We start from the raw sequence: 18,095 nt of genomic DNA on the forward strand, positions 1-18,095 counted from the left end.
AAAAATACTAAATGTCCGATAACCGATAACACATCGTGCACGCTTCAACCTGCGCTCGCTTTGGAACACTAACAATCAGCTGTTTTAACATGCCAAAAACGTTCGCGGTGTGAAATTTGGCAAAATTTTCATAGGGGATTTGAAAGAAAAACCTGCGGAAAACGCCACAAGAAACAACACAAAAATGCCGAATCATTTGCATGACAATCGAAAACATTTAACTCAATGCAAGTGACAAAAAGCATTCAAAAGCAAACGACACAAAGTACGCTACGCCAACTACAACAACAATAAAAGCAAACATCGTCTGGCAACGGACAACGGAGGCACCTCAACGTTAATAGTAACTGTTATAGCAGTAGCAATATGAAATTGTTGGGCAAATACGTAGACAAGGGTATGCAGGGGTAAGTACTATAATATCTATATAGTGTCGTCTCAATAATGAATTACTTTTAATCCCAAAAGTAATGTGACCCTCATGCCCGAGGAATCGGAGGACATGTGGCATGCCTACAACTTGATTGCCGAGGGTGACAGCGTACGCAGCACCACCATACGCAAGGTGCAGAATGAAACGGCCACCGGCTCCTCAACCAGCAGCCGCGTACGTACAACACTCACCATTGCTGTGGAGAGCATTGACTTCGATACACAGGCCTGCGTGCTGCGCCTCAAGGGGCGTAACATTGAGGAGAATCCCTACGTCAAGATGGGCGCCTATCATACGCTGGATCTCGAGCTGAATCGCAAATTCGAGTTGCGCAAACCTGAATGGGATACAATTGCGCTGGAACGCATTGAAATGGCCTGCGATCCCACACAATCGGCGGATGTGGCTGCTGTGGTGATGCAGGAGGGTCTGGCGCACGTGTGCCTCATTACGGCCAGCATGACACTGGTGCGCAGTAAAATTGAGGTTTCCATACCGCGGAAACGCAAGGGCAATGTACAGCAACATGAGAAGGGATTGGCCAAGTTTTATGAGCAAGTCATGCAGAGCATTTTGCGGCATGTGAATTTCGATGTGGTGAAGTGTGTGCTGATTGCATCGCCGGGCTTTGTGCGCGATCAGTTCTACGATTACATGTTCCAACAGGCTGTCAAACTGGACTATAAACTGCTGCTCGACAATAAAAGCCGATTCATGCTGGTTCATGCATCCTCCGGCTTTAAGCACTCACTGAAAGGTTTGTCTATCAATCAAAGATACTTTAATTTTATATTAATAAAAATTTGCAACTTTGCAGAGGTGCTACAAGATCCCGCTGTTATTGCCAAAATGTCCGATACGAAAGCTGCGGGCGAGGTTAAAGCATTGGAGCAATTTTATATGATGCTGCAATGTGAACCAGCCAAGGCATTCTATGGCAAGAAACATGTGCTGCGTGCTGCCGAGGCTCAATCTATAGAAACTTTGCTCATCTCCGACAATCTATTCAGGTGAGTGTGAAAAATTGGGAGTCAAAAATCACAATACCGCAAAGTTTACATATGTACATATGTAGATGACTCATAAATCATATTTAAATATGAGCTCAATTATTATTTTATATAAATAACTAACTTGTTCGCATTGAAAAATCAATTTGTTAATCACTGCATAATAATGCATTTACAAGATCACCTTTCATCTTAGATTAAAAATACTTAAATCCTTTTTAATAATAGCTCAGTTTTCTTTAGGTTTTTTAGAATTTACATTTTTGTTTTATAAACTCAATTTCTTTATCACAAGTAAATTATAAATTTGTCGAAGATGTAACTAATCTAAAAACTCTTTAAATACTTGTCGAGTTATTGATTTCATATCTTATCTTAACAATTTCAACTTTTTCACTTCTATGAAATCATTTTGTCAGTACAAGACAATAAATATTTGAGAATGCGACAAATGTTCATAGGTATAACGAATCTTAAATTATTTTCAAAAAGAAGCTTTAATATATGTAATCTAAAATATCCCTAAAATAGTCATTCTGACTTTTACTCAACAATTTTTCATTATAAACTCAGTTTTTTTGATATTCACGCAATAATTAGTTACAAGACTACAAGTTCGCATATTGAAAACCTTAATTATTTATATATTAGTAAATTAAGTTTTTCCTTTTTTTCGCTCTTTAAAAACTGAAACATTTCCGTATTGTAAAATCAGTTTCTTTATCGATTCAATGTGTGTCGATCGTAAGAGATTACAGTTTACTTACATACACACACATAGTAAATGATACTCAGAGTAGCCTTATCAAGTGTATTCGTTCTACATGTTCATGTTGCAATACAATAAATTTCAAGTTTAATCAAGCAGAAAGAACAAGAGCATGATCCGTTGACAAGCCCACAACGCCAAACCTTCAACTTTAACAAATTGCCAGCTTATTTTTGTTTTATTGTTAACCATACAGAGCATCTGTTGATGCGCTTCATTTTGAGAGGGTCGCCAAGTGATGTACTTTATATTCGATGTTAAGAACCGATTTTGCAGCGATAATGAACTTACAGTTGATATCAAGTTTTTCGAACGATTCGTAGCTCATACATTTTATAAAATGACGAAAGCACTCTCATCATATTTCTAAATACTATTTATTTATATTTGATATTTTCTGCTATTCAAAATAATATCCATATTATATTCAATAAGTATAACTGTGCACATGTTCAGCATTTATATTGATCTATACAATTTCAAGAAATCTTCTCGTCTTGATTTGCGATTTCTGGTTTTAAAACTACAATAGACATTTAAAGAAATGACTGCTAAGAATACTTCTGTTATCTATTTATTAGCTTCAAGATTTATAATCACTTGCCATTTTAACAAGTTTATTTTAAATGTGATGGTAGAAAATTAAAATCAATTGATAAGGTAATTTTTAAAGTATTTTTTTTTATTGTTTTAAATTGTTTAGACTTGAGATCAATATGATATTCTTATAAGTATCTTCCTTTTCACTACTCCTTATATATCTTTAGTAGGGATTTTAGTATTAATGTAAATATTTTCTTACTCCAACGCTGAATTACATTTATTGTGTAGCGCATCCATAGCTTGACTTTCGTTAATTTTTCAAATGATCTCAAGCGCTTTCGGATCTTCCGTCTGCCGTAGTTTATGTCGCAAATTTAGCCATTTAAAGAAAGCACGTTCAGAACGCTAATTTAATGTGCCCCCCATGACGTGCTCATGATCAAGGTTGCCCCCACTGGCGGCGACTCGAATGGCTGCCATTTTTGGTCAGCTTTGTCGTTTTGTTTTGCGTCTGTTTTGTTTATTTGATTCTGAATCTAAATCAGAATCGGAGTCCCAAGCTGAAACTGAATAAGTGCCTTTATCGCATAGCCCGTTTACATTTTTAATGAGCCGTTGAAATTCCATTTGTTTCTGTTTTGTTTGTGTGTTTTCTCTCGTTTTTATTGTTTTTTTATGCAAACTGCGTGGCATGCAATTAAATTAAGTGTTATTACTCTTGATTTACTTAGAATTAATGCTTAAAAGTCTACGCAAAATGTTTTATTCTGTTTAAAATTTAGCACGTTTAATCAGTCCCGTCATTTTTGTAGTTCAGTTGCTGAGCAGAAGCTTCTTCTCAGGAGCCTTCTCCGGCCTCTGACAATCAAAAACTATTTAAATCGCAAGTCACCAAGGTTGCCTTCATCGTTGCTGTTGCTGTTGCTGTTGTTGCTGTTCGTGCTGGCGATGTTGCTTGTGCTTTATCTCGACAGTTTTGATTGCTGTTGATTGTTTCGCAATTAATAAAGAAAAAACCAACAAAAGAAAAAGAGCATACAAATTATATTTTTGACTTGATGAAATTGATTTGTTTTACCTACCGTCTGTGATTGCTGTTGCGGTTGTTGTGGTTGTTGCTGCGCTGTTGTTGCACGTTCCATTGATTCTTGTGTCTCTTCTGCTGTGCCACAACATCATCCAAGTCTCTGTCACAATTCTCAACTCTGCTTCGCTGTTCACTCAACAGCAGACGCTTGTAATAATCATCCAGCGTCTCACGCAACGGCAGCAGGCGGTTGGGACTGGAAGTATGGCTGGAACTGAAACTGTGGCTATAACTGGTAGGCGGTGGTGGGCGGCACTTTCTGTGTAGCTTATCATCGTTCCACTGCGGATAGCCCAGCTCGGAGATTGTGTAGTCTGGCTGCTTGGTTAGCATCTCGATACGTTCAGCGATCACTGTTTGTCTAGGAACTAAAGTGAATAAGACAGTTAAAGAATGCTCGACATAATAATCGCAGAGTATAACATTTGCCTCATTATATTTTAACTTCCTTTGTGAATATCATTTCTTATCTCTCTACTTAATTACTGCGCTCTTTTAGAAGTTCTTCTAATGTCAATGTTCAAACCAAATTAAAATTCCCATTAACAGCTGAAGTTATTTAGAAAATCAACAATAGACATAAACATAACATAAATAAACACTTGAGATTTCAAATAAACATTTATGAAGATCAGATAAATTTAATTCTCAAAACTTATTTATTTACTTCTTTTTTATTGTCAAAATAATTTCACTAAAATTGCATTTCAAATTTATTGTTGAGAAGTGGTTTAGTGACATGAATATAATATGACGAATATCAATGCATAGCCTATAACTAATAGCTATGGTAAATCACATAGATAGATAAAGCTGACTAATTTTCACATCTCTCGTTCAAAATGATCGTCTATTTAATTAACAGGTAGTCGTTTAATTTGGCAAATATAATGTAGCTGTTGTTTACATGAATAACACGTAAACAGTCTGAAGTTTTTAATAGTCTTTAAGTACTCAAGTACTTTCGGAGTTGCTACTCTATTAAACAGAGGGAGAGAGAGAAAAAGAGAGAAAATAAAGCCGTAAGACAGTTGCTAGGTGTTCTAGTTTCCAGTCTTTGTGTATTGTGTTTTTTGCTTCTTTCACACGCGTATTAAGTACGAGTAATTCAAGCTTTGTTCAATACACAATTCCCGCAGTCCCTCAACTGTATTCAGAGTCGAATGTCAGCCTGATTAGTAGCGGCGTCTGAGAACTTTGTTTACACTACGTTATTTAAGTTTAAGTCTTAAGCTTTAAGACGTGATTTTTGATTTACACTGGCCAAAGAACGCATGTAAATTTTAAATATATCTGTATCTTTTATTATTTGTGTTTTGTATATAGAATTAGATTATTCAGCTGTGACATTTCTTTGTTTTGCGCTGCTAAAACGCAAAACGCGTGCTAATTATTATTATACCGCTCAGCTGTGGGCGTGAAAACAACTACAACATGAACAACAACATTAATTAGGAATTTCAATCTATTAAATCGCACCGTTTATGGTTTGCCCTGGAGGCAAGTTTCTAGCGGTCAAGTCTTGCACCCATTTTGATTGAAAATTACTTGTTTTTTCTGCTAACTTGTGTTCCACATGGGAGACACACTTTGTGTTGTGCTCTGTAATATGATCCACATTTGTCGAGTTGTGGCAAAAGTCTTTGACTGCTTCTTGAATATTTTTAATGCCACCTCCCGTCTATTTCTGCCTCTGCCTCTGCCTCTTTCCTCCCTCGCGATGCCTATTTCTTTTCTTTATTGCGCTGCGCTCTTTCAATGGATTTATTTTTCTTCGATTTATCTGTCCAACCAGTTTTTCTAGTCTTTTGTTTTAGGGCGTTGCAGACCACGTCTTATGACTTGCAACGCGCCCCTATTTGCAGTTTGCAGCTGCGGCTGCTTGTTGTTTTCTTTTTGTCTTTTCGTTTTTATTAATATTGCTGCCTGTTTGCATTTGAGTTTGTGTGTGTAAATATTGACTTGAAAACAATGTTGTATATTTCTTTAAAATTATTTTGGGCACGTGTTCATTGCGAAAGTTTCGAGGTTTTTTTTTTGGAGTTGTGTAAGAAACGACAGGGCTCCGATTTTAGGTTGCACAAAACGTATATACATTCCCCTCTTATCTGTCAATTGATTTGCTTAGTTTTGGAGCCAATTTCCAAGTGCTGAAACTGTATCATTATCGAATCGTGTTCTATTTATATGCCAGCATTGGAATGCTCGATTGATCGTGGAGTTTGTTGCATGATTCATGCACTTTCAGATCATAGGAGAAATCTTAATTCCTTTGAAATATTCACTACTTCTGTATATTTAGCAAAAAGTGTATTTCGTGTTCGACATTATTTAATCAACTGTTTCCAAAGTCACTTTGAATTTGGGTTGAGTAGAGATGTTGACGTTATTGTGGCCCACAAAAGAAACCAGCGATTGTTCAAGTTTTGCATTAGATGACAGTTAACTACTTGAGTTTTACCTTTAAAAGTCACAAGAAATTAACAAAAAGACAGACAGACCGTCTTTGATTAAAAACTCGTATTGTGATGCCCCCAAAAATGTATTTTATTTGTTTATATATGTGAGACGCAGTTGCTTTCATTAAAATACGTTTGGTTGGCAAATCTGAACCAGTTTATATTGTTTTTTTGAATTCCTCTCAAAGAGATGCAAAATTTCACAAGATTTTCATGGCTCAATTTGCAAGTTAAATGAGACGGAGAACGTATCTTGAGGCCAGCAGCGAGTGTGACCTCCTCCCCTTTGCCCCTGCCCCATTCCACCTCCACTCGATGCCGCTTGGCTCATGGCTCTTTTCACCTACGTTCCGTTAATTCCATTATAACAATTGATTTCATTGTGCAATCATTGTCACGCAACAACAGTAACAACGCATTCAATGTATGCATGACAATTCAACGACAGCTCTTGCGGTTAACGGATGAGTGTAAAGATACACAGGTATCTCACAGATACACAGATACAATTGCAACCAGAGCTGCTGCGATTGCTGCTGCTTTTAATGTTGATCTTGTCTCTTCTCTGTTTTGTTGCCTGTTGCATTGCCCAGCTCTGACTCAAAGCCACAAAATTCCAAAGACGTCAGCGGTATTCACTATTCACTCGAATGCTGTTCCAAAACTTGATTTCTTTCTTTCCTTCTCTTAGTTTTTTCCCCCCATTTGCACTTGACATGGCCAACAACAACTTTCACTTGGCTTTTTTGCACGCACCTTTTGCTTTCTTTATGTATTTTATTTGTGCACTGTTTATTTGGGCGGTTGTAGAAGGGGGTCTTTGGGTTTCTTAGCACCAATTTCTTTCTCGACACGATGTCTGACGGCGCTTCGCTTCTCGCTTGCCGTATTCTACGCTCGTTTCCGATGTGTTCCGCGCCGCAAGAAAGCCGCTTTACAACTGATTCTACACGAATAGGCAGCGCTGCAGTCTTTGCGGCTCTCGCACGCTCTCTTCTGATACCCTGTACATTGTAGACAAGCTGGTTGCTTTCTCATGTGCATGAGATTGGAGAATCTACTTGAGTGTGATTTTTTTAGCTTTGTAAAACTCATAATTATATTATTAACAAAGTAAATAATGCATTACAAATTCGTTTTTTTTTAGTAATTGGCATTTAATTTTATTGTTTCAAGACTTTTCAAGATAAATAGCATTCAAACAGTTCAGCATATTATTTTGTAAGAATAGGACTGGATAAAATAGTTTAAGAAAAACTGGCGTATAAAATATAATTGATTTATTTTTGTCAACACTTTAGTGCAATGTGACTTTTATGATACTTCAAATTAATGTTATGAGTCCAGGGTAATGTACAAACGGACAAACTTACAGTTGTTTGCCGTATGCTACTACACGTGCTGTGGAACGCATTCAGCTGTATCCACGAATGGCGTCCACAAGCGATAAAGCGATCGATAGCGCAACTGGTCACACTTAACCATTCGTTAAGCTCTTCGACGCTCTTATGTGACCAGAGAGTAAAAGAGAAGTCAAGAAAAAGAGAGATGGAGAGAGAGCCACTCTGTCTGCTTTTTTTGTACCATCAATAAAATGATAATTGAAATTTTACCTGCGCTTGTATTTTTTGCGGCTTGCTGTTTATTTTTTTGCATACATTTTTCTCGCCAGGTATTTTTTTTAATCTTTGAAGCATTAACATTTTTAAGGTTTTTGAACCTGTAATTAAAAGTGCCGGCGTTTTAGTCGCCGTTTAGTCATTTATAGCGTAATATACTCGTACTTTCTGAGGGCTCTGCTGACTTCATACTTGCATTTTCATCACCATTACCTCAACAAGTTATTAAACGTAACCTTTGTCGCTTTTTGGTCTGCTCCCATAAATTCCCGCTAAGCTTCACACCTTCATGCATTATGTATGTACATAGCAGATAGGTTCCACTCATCACGTGCCATGATTAAGCGCTTTGGTATTTGTATCGAGTATAAAGTATCGTTTTTGATGTGCAATATCACGTACATTGAATCGTAATAGATATTAATTGATTCGCATATAGTATATGCATAATGCGCTCTCAGGGCTTTTGAGCTCCGCTGCTGCTGCTGCATTTTCTCATTGAAAACGTTTGAAGGTAAATAGCTTTAACTGATCTTAACATTTAATAGGGCTTACTAACCATCCACTTTGTGCATACTTCGTAAGTTTTTATTACCTTAATTTTAGCAAAAGAATTCGCCATAGCATTTAAGTAATTTCATTTTATTTACGGGGCTGCATTTAGTATAAACTATATTCCCGAATTACATTCATTAAATCTTGTCTTTTTACGGTAAAAAAAGATTGCCAGCCCTTCCAAATTTAATTATTTGCCATGTAAGTTTATATTTGATTATCGTAGATGACATATTTATTTAGAGCTGATCTACATTTTATATTACTATAATTTCCATGGTAGTCTAGATGGACAGATAAACAGAATTTCGTAACGATCTTGAATCTATTATAAGAATGCCGACTATAATATATATTTTATTAGAAATACTCATTTTTATTTTAACTTGAATAATATTTTGTCAATGATTAAGCTCATTTAACACGTATTTCGTAAGTTCTATTCCAGTTCAGTTGACTTTATCATTGAAGGGTTTCAAATAATATTTATTTATATTTATATTTATTTATTATTTGTATTCCATTTTTTTTTCAACATGTAAAAATTTGTTTCCCATGCATTTACTCGATATAAGAAAACAATTTTTCATCACACTCTTCTTGTTGTTTTGCAGATGCCAAGATGTAAATCTCAGGAAAGAATATGTTAACTTGGTGGAATCAGTGCGCGATGCAGGCGGTGAGGTCAAGATATTCTCCAGCATGCATATATCGGGAGAACGTAAGTATTATAGGAATATACCTACATATACATGTATGAAATTGTAAAATCAAATGTGTGTGAGATAAAAGGGTTGTCTGGCTTGAAGAGTATTTGTTTGTCTGCCAAAGAATCTTATCTTGCATCATATAGTATGTTCTACTATTAAGAAAATATGCAATTTTCTATGCTTGTTGTTGATTTGTGTACGAGATTATGCGAGTGTGTGTGTGTGCTTAGGCCTCCCCCTCTCTAATAACCTCGTTAAGAATTCTATTTTTAAATGGCTCGCATTGCACACACTACACATACATACACACACACACTCACACGCACTTTCGAGACACATGTAAAGGAATCTCCTGCAATGCATTCATTCTACATGTGTTGTGCATCTTCACAAAACCATTGAAAATCATCGTGTGTAGAGGACACTTTCAATTTTCAAATTAATTTCACTTGACGTTAATTAAAAATGCATTTTACATGTTCTCGTAAGTATTTGCTTTTTAAATAGATGTAAAATGCGCTTTCTTTCGCCGGCTGCTTGGCAAATGACTCACGTGTCGCATTTTATTTGGCTTTATTTTGTTCTTATCAATTGTCTGCGACTTGGCAACGCATTTTGCCAATTTTTTCACGTAAATGGGTCGCTTCGTTTTAAAAATAGAATCCAATACTTTGTAATTACATGTTCAGCAGCTACACAGCGAACAGAGAAATAACCCAGTGAAGAATATTGCTTAAAAATAAATCAAGCTTGTTATTTACATTTTTTAAATATTTAAAAAGCAATTATTTTATATCTGTTGCAAGCTTAAGACACATGGTCATATGATAACGTAAGGTCTTTTAAGTATTAATTTCATTTTAAATGTGCTTTATAAGTGTAGATTAAATTCTTGGCTTAAAAGCATGTTATCTATTTTGATAGGCAGTCTTTTAACGTAAATTAAGTGAGACAAGTCTATCAAATTATAGCGTATTTTTTATTCGTACTGACTCTTATTTGCACATCTGTGTATGCTGGATATAATGAAATTTGCATATATCGTAGCTGTCTTTCAACACCACTTGAACATTTCTACATTATTTTACGCCTTATCGCTGCTGCGCTTCCTTCTCAAGTACTTTTGTTTTTTGTTTTTCTTTATTTTCCACGCTATAATCAGCTCTAAATTACTTGTATAAACATTGTAGAACGAGTTGTAAACAAAACGAGCACTTGATTTAAATTGTGTGCAGATAACCGGACAATTTCAATGAGCAGACCGAACAAGAAGGAAAGAACAGAATAAAACAAAAACTGAATCGAACTGAACCTATACTAAAGTCAATCGCATTGAGCAATTCACAAAGTTCACACGGAATGCATGTTATACTTTTTGTTGTATTTTAAATAAATTACAATATTCTAGTTTTTAATTGCTTGTACCATTAGCATATTGTAATGTACCCCCAAGTTGAATGTTAAGTTCAAAACTGACTCAGATTGTTAAAGTTAGAACCGGTGAGCCTTGAGTTGCACAGTTGTTAACTCCTACGCCCAGTGCAAAAAAAAACGTAATATGTAAAACTTGTTCTTTTCCATTGCATATTGCTAGCCTTGATTGGCAAAACTGTGGGAATACCGCTCTTAGGCCCAGTTTTTGATCGGATTTAATCTAAATGACCGGATGTCTAAATTGTTCTATTATTTGGGTTATTTTGAACCAGTCAAAGTTGGTTTAGTTCCCAGCTAGTTAATAAAGTTCAAGATTATGTCAAAGAACGGAAAAAATAATATAAAACTAGATGTTAAGAATTCTAAAAAGAATGGAGAGTTTATATGTATAGTTTAATAATTAAATGTTCTAAACAAGCTTGATAGCTACAAGAAAATAATTAAATATTATTTAATCTCTTCTCTTTTATTACAGAACTCGCTCAACTGACTGGTATTGCAGCTCTTCTGCGTTTTCCGATGCCCGAGCTGGAGGACAGCGATGATGATGACGATGAGGATGGTGCGGCGGGCGGCGACAACAGCGATAGCGATTAAGAACCTACTCCTAAACAAAAACAAAACCCCAATATGTAGAAACCTTAGCATTTTGTAAAAAAGATTAACGAAATATTTGACTTAGGAACAAAAGCGTCGAACTGGAGACTCTTATGAAACAGAGTTACAAAAAAAAAAAAAAAAAAAAAAACAAGATATATACATAAAATCATTTATATATATACACACACATACGTAGAGTAATAGGTACTATGACAGACTTGGACTGTGTCAGGGCATATACAATAACCGACTACTATATACAAATATCTAGGTTTATTTAATGAGACATGAAAGGCGGCATGCGTTAGTTCAAATTATGAGGAGAACAAAATGAAAGAAAGTGAAATAGAGATCAACTAAGTCGTTAACATATACATACATATGTAATAAATATAAACAATTGCTTTAGCTATAAAAAACAGTTAGCCCTCCCTTAAGAAGCAACCAACTAATGCGAAACTATTCTAATAACAGTCGGTGTTCAGTGATTGCAATTTACACATACAGTTTTTTAACATTATTATTCTCTTTTTTTTGACCACATACTTATAACAATTGTTACTTTTTGACTGCGCTCTTTTTGTTAATACTTTATATTTTGTGCTTTATAAGATTTCATTGTGTTCATTCACAAACTATAAACATTGATTATTACAAGATTCTGATTGTTCGAAATTTGATTCTAAGCTTTACAAATAAATTGAAATAATTGTGCAACATAATTTTGTTTGAAATGTTTGTTTTTATTTTTTGTTAGATAAAAGTTAAGCCTAAGGATCAAGACACAGCTAATGGAATACCGCAAAGGCAGATTCGTTTATTTGCCACCCAGTTTGGATGCAGCTGCTGCCGCAGCGGCTGCCGCTTTACGCGCCTCCCGCTTCGCCGTCTTCTTGGCCTCCTTGTCATTGGCATCGATAGTGCGTCGCTTTTTGCGCAACAGCCATTCCTCCTTCTCCTGGGTTTGTTGCTTGCGGATCAGATGACGGAACAGATTGCGATGGCGTGGTTTCACCATGCGAGCCTTCAGACGATGCTCATCCACCTCAGCCTTGCGCTCTTGCCGTTTATTTACCTTGTGCACTTTGCCAGATTGCACAGACATCTTTTGCTTCTACAGAAAGAAATTGCAACAAATTTGTTAGTAAATGTGTTTAACTTTAATTTACGATGACGCACCTCTTCTTTCAATCGTCGAGTCTTCTCATCGACTTCCTCTTCTTCATCGTCCTCTTCGCTTGCTTCTTCAGCGTCGCTCAATTCATCCTCTTCATCCTCGTTAACACCATCTACTCCACCATACTTCTTGTACTCTGCTGTTTCTTCCTGATAGGCACGCTGCAGCTGTTCATCGAGCAGCTCCTGGTCAACACCTTCTTCCTCTGGCTCTTCTCCGTCATCAGATTCATCATCGCTTTGAACTGAAAAAAAAATGCATTTGATTAACCTATTAAAAGGATTACCAATTGTATGTGCTTACCGTGCGTTTCGATCAACGAGGGATCGTGCAGTGCCTTTTCCTCAGGAGGAATATAAGTATCGCGCTTGGCATCGACAAATGGCGATAAATGTGCCGGCAACTGTTCTCCCAGGAAGTACTGATTAGTGGGCAGCAATTGGCGACGATTGACACAGTCGAAGAGCCACTGAGGCTGAATGTAATCTCTTGAGATGTACTGAGTGCTCAGGCTGGGTCTGTCGACAATCTGATGCGTAATTGTTTCATCGCTTTCGTCAAAAGTGGCACCCGAAAAGATCGATGAATCCCACGAAACTTTGCCACCAAACGAGCGGATGATGATGACCAATGGTTCTCGTGGCACCTCGCGATTAATAAAGAATTTCAGGCCCTTGAAAAGAGTGCGCAAACGCGACACTTCCTGGGCTTCCTGTTTCATTTTAATGATGCGCTTAGAGTCGCCATCTTGCTCTAGCAGATCCATATCAATATCCGGCTCCTCCTCATCTTCCTGCAATTTGTCGGTGCGCAACAGCTCAAAGTTCAGTGCGGCAATGCGATCGGAGACAAAGCTGGATTCATCTTTCAAGGTCTCCTCGCTATCCTGCAACACACTGCTGGGAAATTGTGGTGGGTATGCCAAGTTGAGGCCATGGAACAAACGGAAATTGGTGAAGCCCATCATGATGGTATAGAACTCTACAAAAATGGACATGACTTTGAAGTCAACCTCTTGACGCGACTGAGGCTTGAATGGATAGTAGTGTGGTACAATCCAGGTGACCTTCTGTCCCTTAATCTCGGCTTGGAAGTAATAACCCTTAATGGATATAAAGACCTTGCGCAGTGACTTTGAGGCGATGATATAGTGCAAGAATTCGATGGTCAATCGACGGCACAAGCTTGACTGTTCACGAGGAATCAAATGCAGCGATGGAAATGTGCTGAACAGAAACAGCAGCGTTAGACAATCATCCAAATCCTTGAGAGCATCAATGAAGGTCGGATAGCGTTCCTTAACAATATGATCCAGTTTTAGCTCGGGGAACATGGCCAGACGACGATTCAGATTGCGGAAATCTTTGATTGCACGATCGCGTCCTGTTTTCCGGGCAAAAATCTACAAAAGCAAAATTATTTATATTGTCGACATTTCATATGAGCGTTTTGTTTATTTACCTTGTAGTCACGCAGCGTCCACACGATGGACTCGTGCAGTAGAAAGCGTATGTCCTTGGCATGGTACAAAATTTTGATCTCTGATGAACCCTTCTGTGCACGACGTCTGTGCTTTGGCTCGCGGGGATAAACTCCCTTCAAGATGCACAGGCGGCGAAAGTCATTCAGCGAAAGCTGTAGTTTCCGCAACGCAGCACGACGGCTGATATATTGTGTGGCTTCGCCAGCTTCGTACTTCAAATGAAAATATATTCTGGGTTAATGATTGCTTAAGTACATAATGTAGCCGATATGCCGTCACTTGGAAAGTGTATTGAAAATAACCTCACAGTCAACGGCAACAACTGCGTTGTTAATAATTTCATTTATTTTATTGCTTACCTTCTTCGGACGTCTCATATTGTCTGTCGATTAGTATAAAATCTTCGAGTGGACTAAATCAATAGCTTTTCACAGCTGAGCTGGCTGTAAATATATTTTTTTTATACAAAAAACACGCGCCGAACCAAAACACACGTTTTTGTGTTGTTGGTCGCGTGGGAAGGGAATAGTGTGACCAACGTGCGATATTAGGTAAAGGTAGGTTAACATCGATGGCATTATCGATGTTTTTGAAATTCCCTTAACCATCGATATTTTTGCAACAATGTCTAAAATATAAATTAAATTATATTTAAATGTGTTTTTTCATATGAGGTCTAATTTTATGTAATCTGTTATACCAAAAATAAAAAAATTCTATTAGTGGCAAAAGGTATGTTGGCAAACTTGTGCATATATCGATGTTTCTCCCTTCACAATTTAAAATAAACTCATCGCAATTTGAAATGACAGTGCTACCCATCTACCTACGTGTAATAGCGCGTAATTCCAAATTCAAACAGTAGTTAATTGCCTTTGGATAACTCATTTTATTGAATCTGTTTTATTGTTTTTATAGGTAGGTATTGTATTGAGAAAATAACATACAGTCTAAGTTTGTTGTATTATATAATATTCGTTATATATTAGTTAGTTTGAACATTAACTTTATATTTTTTTGTTTGCAATATGCTGACTGCAATTTTGTTTTGACAATTTTTTTTTGTTGTTGTTAAATAACAAAGGTTTATATTAAACTTGCCATTTTGTTTCGTTTTCATTTTTCGTTTGCTGCGGCTCTGCTACAACTCGGCGATGTAACGGTATTAATAATGCTCGTTATTTGACGCCCTCATCAATGTTTGTGAAATTGTGTGTTAGATTATGTGTTTAGTGTGTGTTTGTTATTGTTAATTGTGTGTGTTGTTTGTTAAGCGTTGTTGTTTATGATTCAAATGTATCTGAGTGTGATTTGTTGTATATTTCACCTAAATAACTAGTTAACATTGTATCTATGTTATAGCTTCGATTTTTTTTTTTTTGATTTACATAAGTGTCGTTCCGTTTGCGCCCCTCTCTTCATTTCGTATATTTTCGCCATATTTGATTCAATTATTCGTATATTGTGTGCCAGCTCTACGTACATCGTACATATGTACATACATATTCGAAATTGACTATTTATTTGATTTGCTTCTAGATTTTTTGGTTATTTTGGATTTCATGTAATGGTTTGTGGATGCGCAGGATGGGGGATCTGAGGGTAAATTGAGTGTGTGTACTTTTTGTTGTATAAAATCTAAATGTTTCCCATTAAATATAATATGTACTTCTATAAAGTAAATAACATTCTGTATTATAGCATTGCTGTATTATATGCAACTGTTGTAAAGTAAAGCTGAAATTGATAATTTCAGCAAGTTTAGGGATTCCCGGTTTATTAATCCATCATATTGCATCACTTCGTTTGACTGGTTGACAGGATCGTCTTCGTCGGTCCTGTTCTTTAAGGCTTACAATATACAAATACAAATATACGGAATTTATCGAACTTAAAACAATAAACAGAATAAAACATATACTGTATAACTGAGACTATTATTATTGTTGTTATTATTATTATTATTATTAACTGTCAGATTCGTTTCATTGACAGTTGATTTTTTTATGATCTTTTCATATTATTTGTATAAATTATTTTGTACAATCTTATGTGCTAAAAGCGTATCAGTTATTAAAATTAATTCTCTTTTGTTATAATACTCTCTTGTTCACTATTCAAATTATGTATGTATGTACTAATTACATGCTCATTTAAAAAATTAATCATACATCATATAATTGTGTGTAAGTGTAAATGTAAATGTAAAGTAAAACTTGCACAACAATTAAACTCAACAACACAAAATCACTGGTGGGTAAGGAATTGTTGTATTACACACGACGGTTATGTTTTGTTTATATTATTTGTGTTAAGTTTACGTTAAATTTATCTTTTTGCTTCTTCTCGCTTGCCAACGATACCAAATTGGTTTTGCCTGCCTATTAAAAATAATAAACGCATTGTTCTTGCTCTTGTTATATACTTACAAATTTGAAAACGCTATAAAAACTTTAAATTAGTCTACCAATATGTTAACTATTACTTTTTTACTGGATACTTTTTGACTTAATCGGTTCGTTTGTCGCTATCGCCTATCGTTATCGTTGTTTGTAGCTTACAAAAACAACACAAAGTAAAGATCATCGAGCGCTTGCAGACGAAAACTGACAGCTTTGCGATTGATCGTTGCAGACGAAAGCTGACAGCTAAGCAACTTGCAATTGCTAGTCTAGCTGCGGTTATTATTGTTACTTGTTTTTAGTTTTGCTTGTATTTATTAATTATACAACGGACGCAACTTGAAACGTTAATATATGCACACACTAATATATATATGTATTAGTATGTTTTCGAATATAAGTTGTGTATATATTGCGGTATATATGTATATTTAAAAAACATAATAATTAAAAAAATTAATCAAGATTTTTCTTCGTTTGCAACTATAGGCAATATCTGTGGGTATATACATAATATATATGCGTTTATATAAAAATCAATATATTTTATTTATTTATCATATATCTTGTATTTATCTATGGTAATTAAAGCTGAAATCAATGATTATGTGTGCTGATTCGTTACAGACGATTGTGTAGTTCAAGTTCGAGTTGTGGGTGAATGATTTGTTTGCTATATCCCAACTCATCTGTATCTCCGGGGTAGATTTATCAGTTATGAAAGTAACTACCCTGTGGTCTGTGCATATATGTATGTATATATGAATGTTTATTTGTGTATGTGTTTGCTAATTTCATATAACAGTAATAGAAAGTTGGAATTTGGTTGCCAATTGGTTGCGTTATTCAATTGAAAAAGGAATAATTTATTTGGTTTATACTTACGGCTCATTTGGCTGTAACTTAAAAAATTTGGTCTAGAATAAAATTAGCAGACACAAGAATTGTACGCGTGTTTGTTGTTGTTTTTTGTTTTTCAGTTTTCTTTAATTTCAAACAATGATTTTTATTTTGTAAGTTAAATATTTCATAAAGTATATACTGTATTTATTAATTTTTAATTTTATTATTATTATTATTAATCTTGTTCTGTTACGCTTCTTTCGTTTGTTATGAACAATTTTTTCTAATTTTTCAACAATTTTTTTTTTATTTTCCTTTGATATATTTTTGGTTTTACGCAATTATTCAACTTGTTAAAAATCTTTAACCATAACAATTTCTCATATATATATTTATTTTATATATATATATATATATATTATATATATATATATTTACGTTTTATTGTATATATATATATAATCTTATATAATTTGTTTTAAAACGAGACTTCTACGACCACTTGACGGGTGTGTGAATGTGTGCGTTTTATTTATTGAGTTAGGATCTGGGAATTTGATGAAGATGAAGAGATGAACGATGATATAGTAGATCGATCGATGCTAACTACTCTGAATTGATTGCTGCTTATTGTTTTCTATGTACGAGTAAGTTTTTTAGTATATTCATTCATCTTTTGATTAGAGTTCGATTTGTTGTCGTTAGTTAGTAGATAGTACTGTAAATGTTAACAGACGCTTACATTTGTACTGCGCTCTATTGGGATTGAATTGAGAGAAGTGCCTCGAAACGAACGTCTATCCATCATATCAACATTCCATGCAGTAGTTGATTAACAATTTCTCATAAATTTCGTACGTTTGTTGATTTTGTCTATCCTTATTATTTTGGAATATAGTACTGTTAGTTCTACGTTAGGTTTTGTACTTTTTCGTACTTCATAGAAAAAAGTGGGCGCGATATGTTTTAGG

General features: G+C 35.4%; 3 protein-coding genes and 1 long non-coding RNA gene across 4 annotated transcripts; 1 reads left to right on the forward strand and 3 right to left on the reverse strand.

Annotated features, from left to right (window-relative positions):
- The first annotated feature begins 74 nt into the window (after positions 1 to 74).
- LOC133850413 (protein pelota) lies at positions 75 to 11,370 on the forward strand. The gene is made up of 5 exons (XM_062286514.1): positions 75 to 407; positions 469 to 1,190; positions 1,251 to 1,443; positions 9,090 to 9,196; positions 11,095 to 11,370. Exons 1-5 carry the CDS (start codon positions 367 to 369, stop codon positions 11,214 to 11,216), a joined length of 1,185 nt encoding a protein of 394 aa, XP_062142498.1. The 5' UTR covers positions 75 to 366; the 3' UTR covers positions 11,217 to 11,370.
- On the reverse strand, positions 2,277 to 2,584 carry LOC133850439 (uncharacterized). The gene is made up of 2 exons (XR_009895627.1): positions 2,504 to 2,584; positions 2,277 to 2,455 (listed from the first exon to the last, which is right to left on the reverse strand). It is a non-coding gene; the product is annotated as an uncharacterized LOC133850439 (long non-coding RNA).
- LOC133850419 (uncharacterized) lies at positions 3,368 to 7,244 on the reverse strand. The gene is made up of 3 exons (XM_062286526.1): positions 7,058 to 7,244; positions 3,838 to 4,210; positions 3,368 to 3,738 (listed from the first exon to the last, which is right to left on the reverse strand). Exons 2-3 carry the CDS (start codon positions 4,173 to 4,175, stop codon positions 3,621 to 3,623), a joined length of 456 nt encoding a protein of 151 aa, XP_062142510.1. The 5' UTR covers positions 4,176 to 4,210; positions 7,058 to 7,244; the 3' UTR covers positions 3,368 to 3,620.
- A 571-nt stretch (positions 11,371 to 11,941) lies between the features above and the next one.
- On the reverse strand, positions 11,942 to 14,411 carry LOC133850406 (pescadillo homolog). Its single transcript, XM_062286500.1, has 5 exons — positions 14,239 to 14,411; positions 13,858 to 14,091; positions 12,700 to 13,798; positions 12,399 to 12,640; positions 11,942 to 12,333 (listed from the first exon to the last, which is right to left on the reverse strand). The coding sequence occupies exons 1-5, from the start codon at positions 14,254 to 14,256 to the stop codon at positions 12,037 to 12,039; spliced, it is 1,890 nt and encodes a 629-aa protein (XP_062142484.1). The 5' UTR covers positions 14,257 to 14,411; the 3' UTR covers positions 11,942 to 12,036.
- Between the last annotated feature and the right edge of the window lie 3,684 nt (positions 14,412 to 18,095).

This window comes from Drosophila sulfurigaster, chromosome 2L (genome assembly GCF_023558435.1).
Source record: "Drosophila sulfurigaster albostrigata strain 15112-1811.04 chromosome 2L, ASM2355843v2, whole genome shotgun sequence".
Taxonomy (NCBI): domain Eukaryota; kingdom Metazoa; phylum Arthropoda; class Insecta; order Diptera; family Drosophilidae; genus Drosophila; species Drosophila sulfurigaster.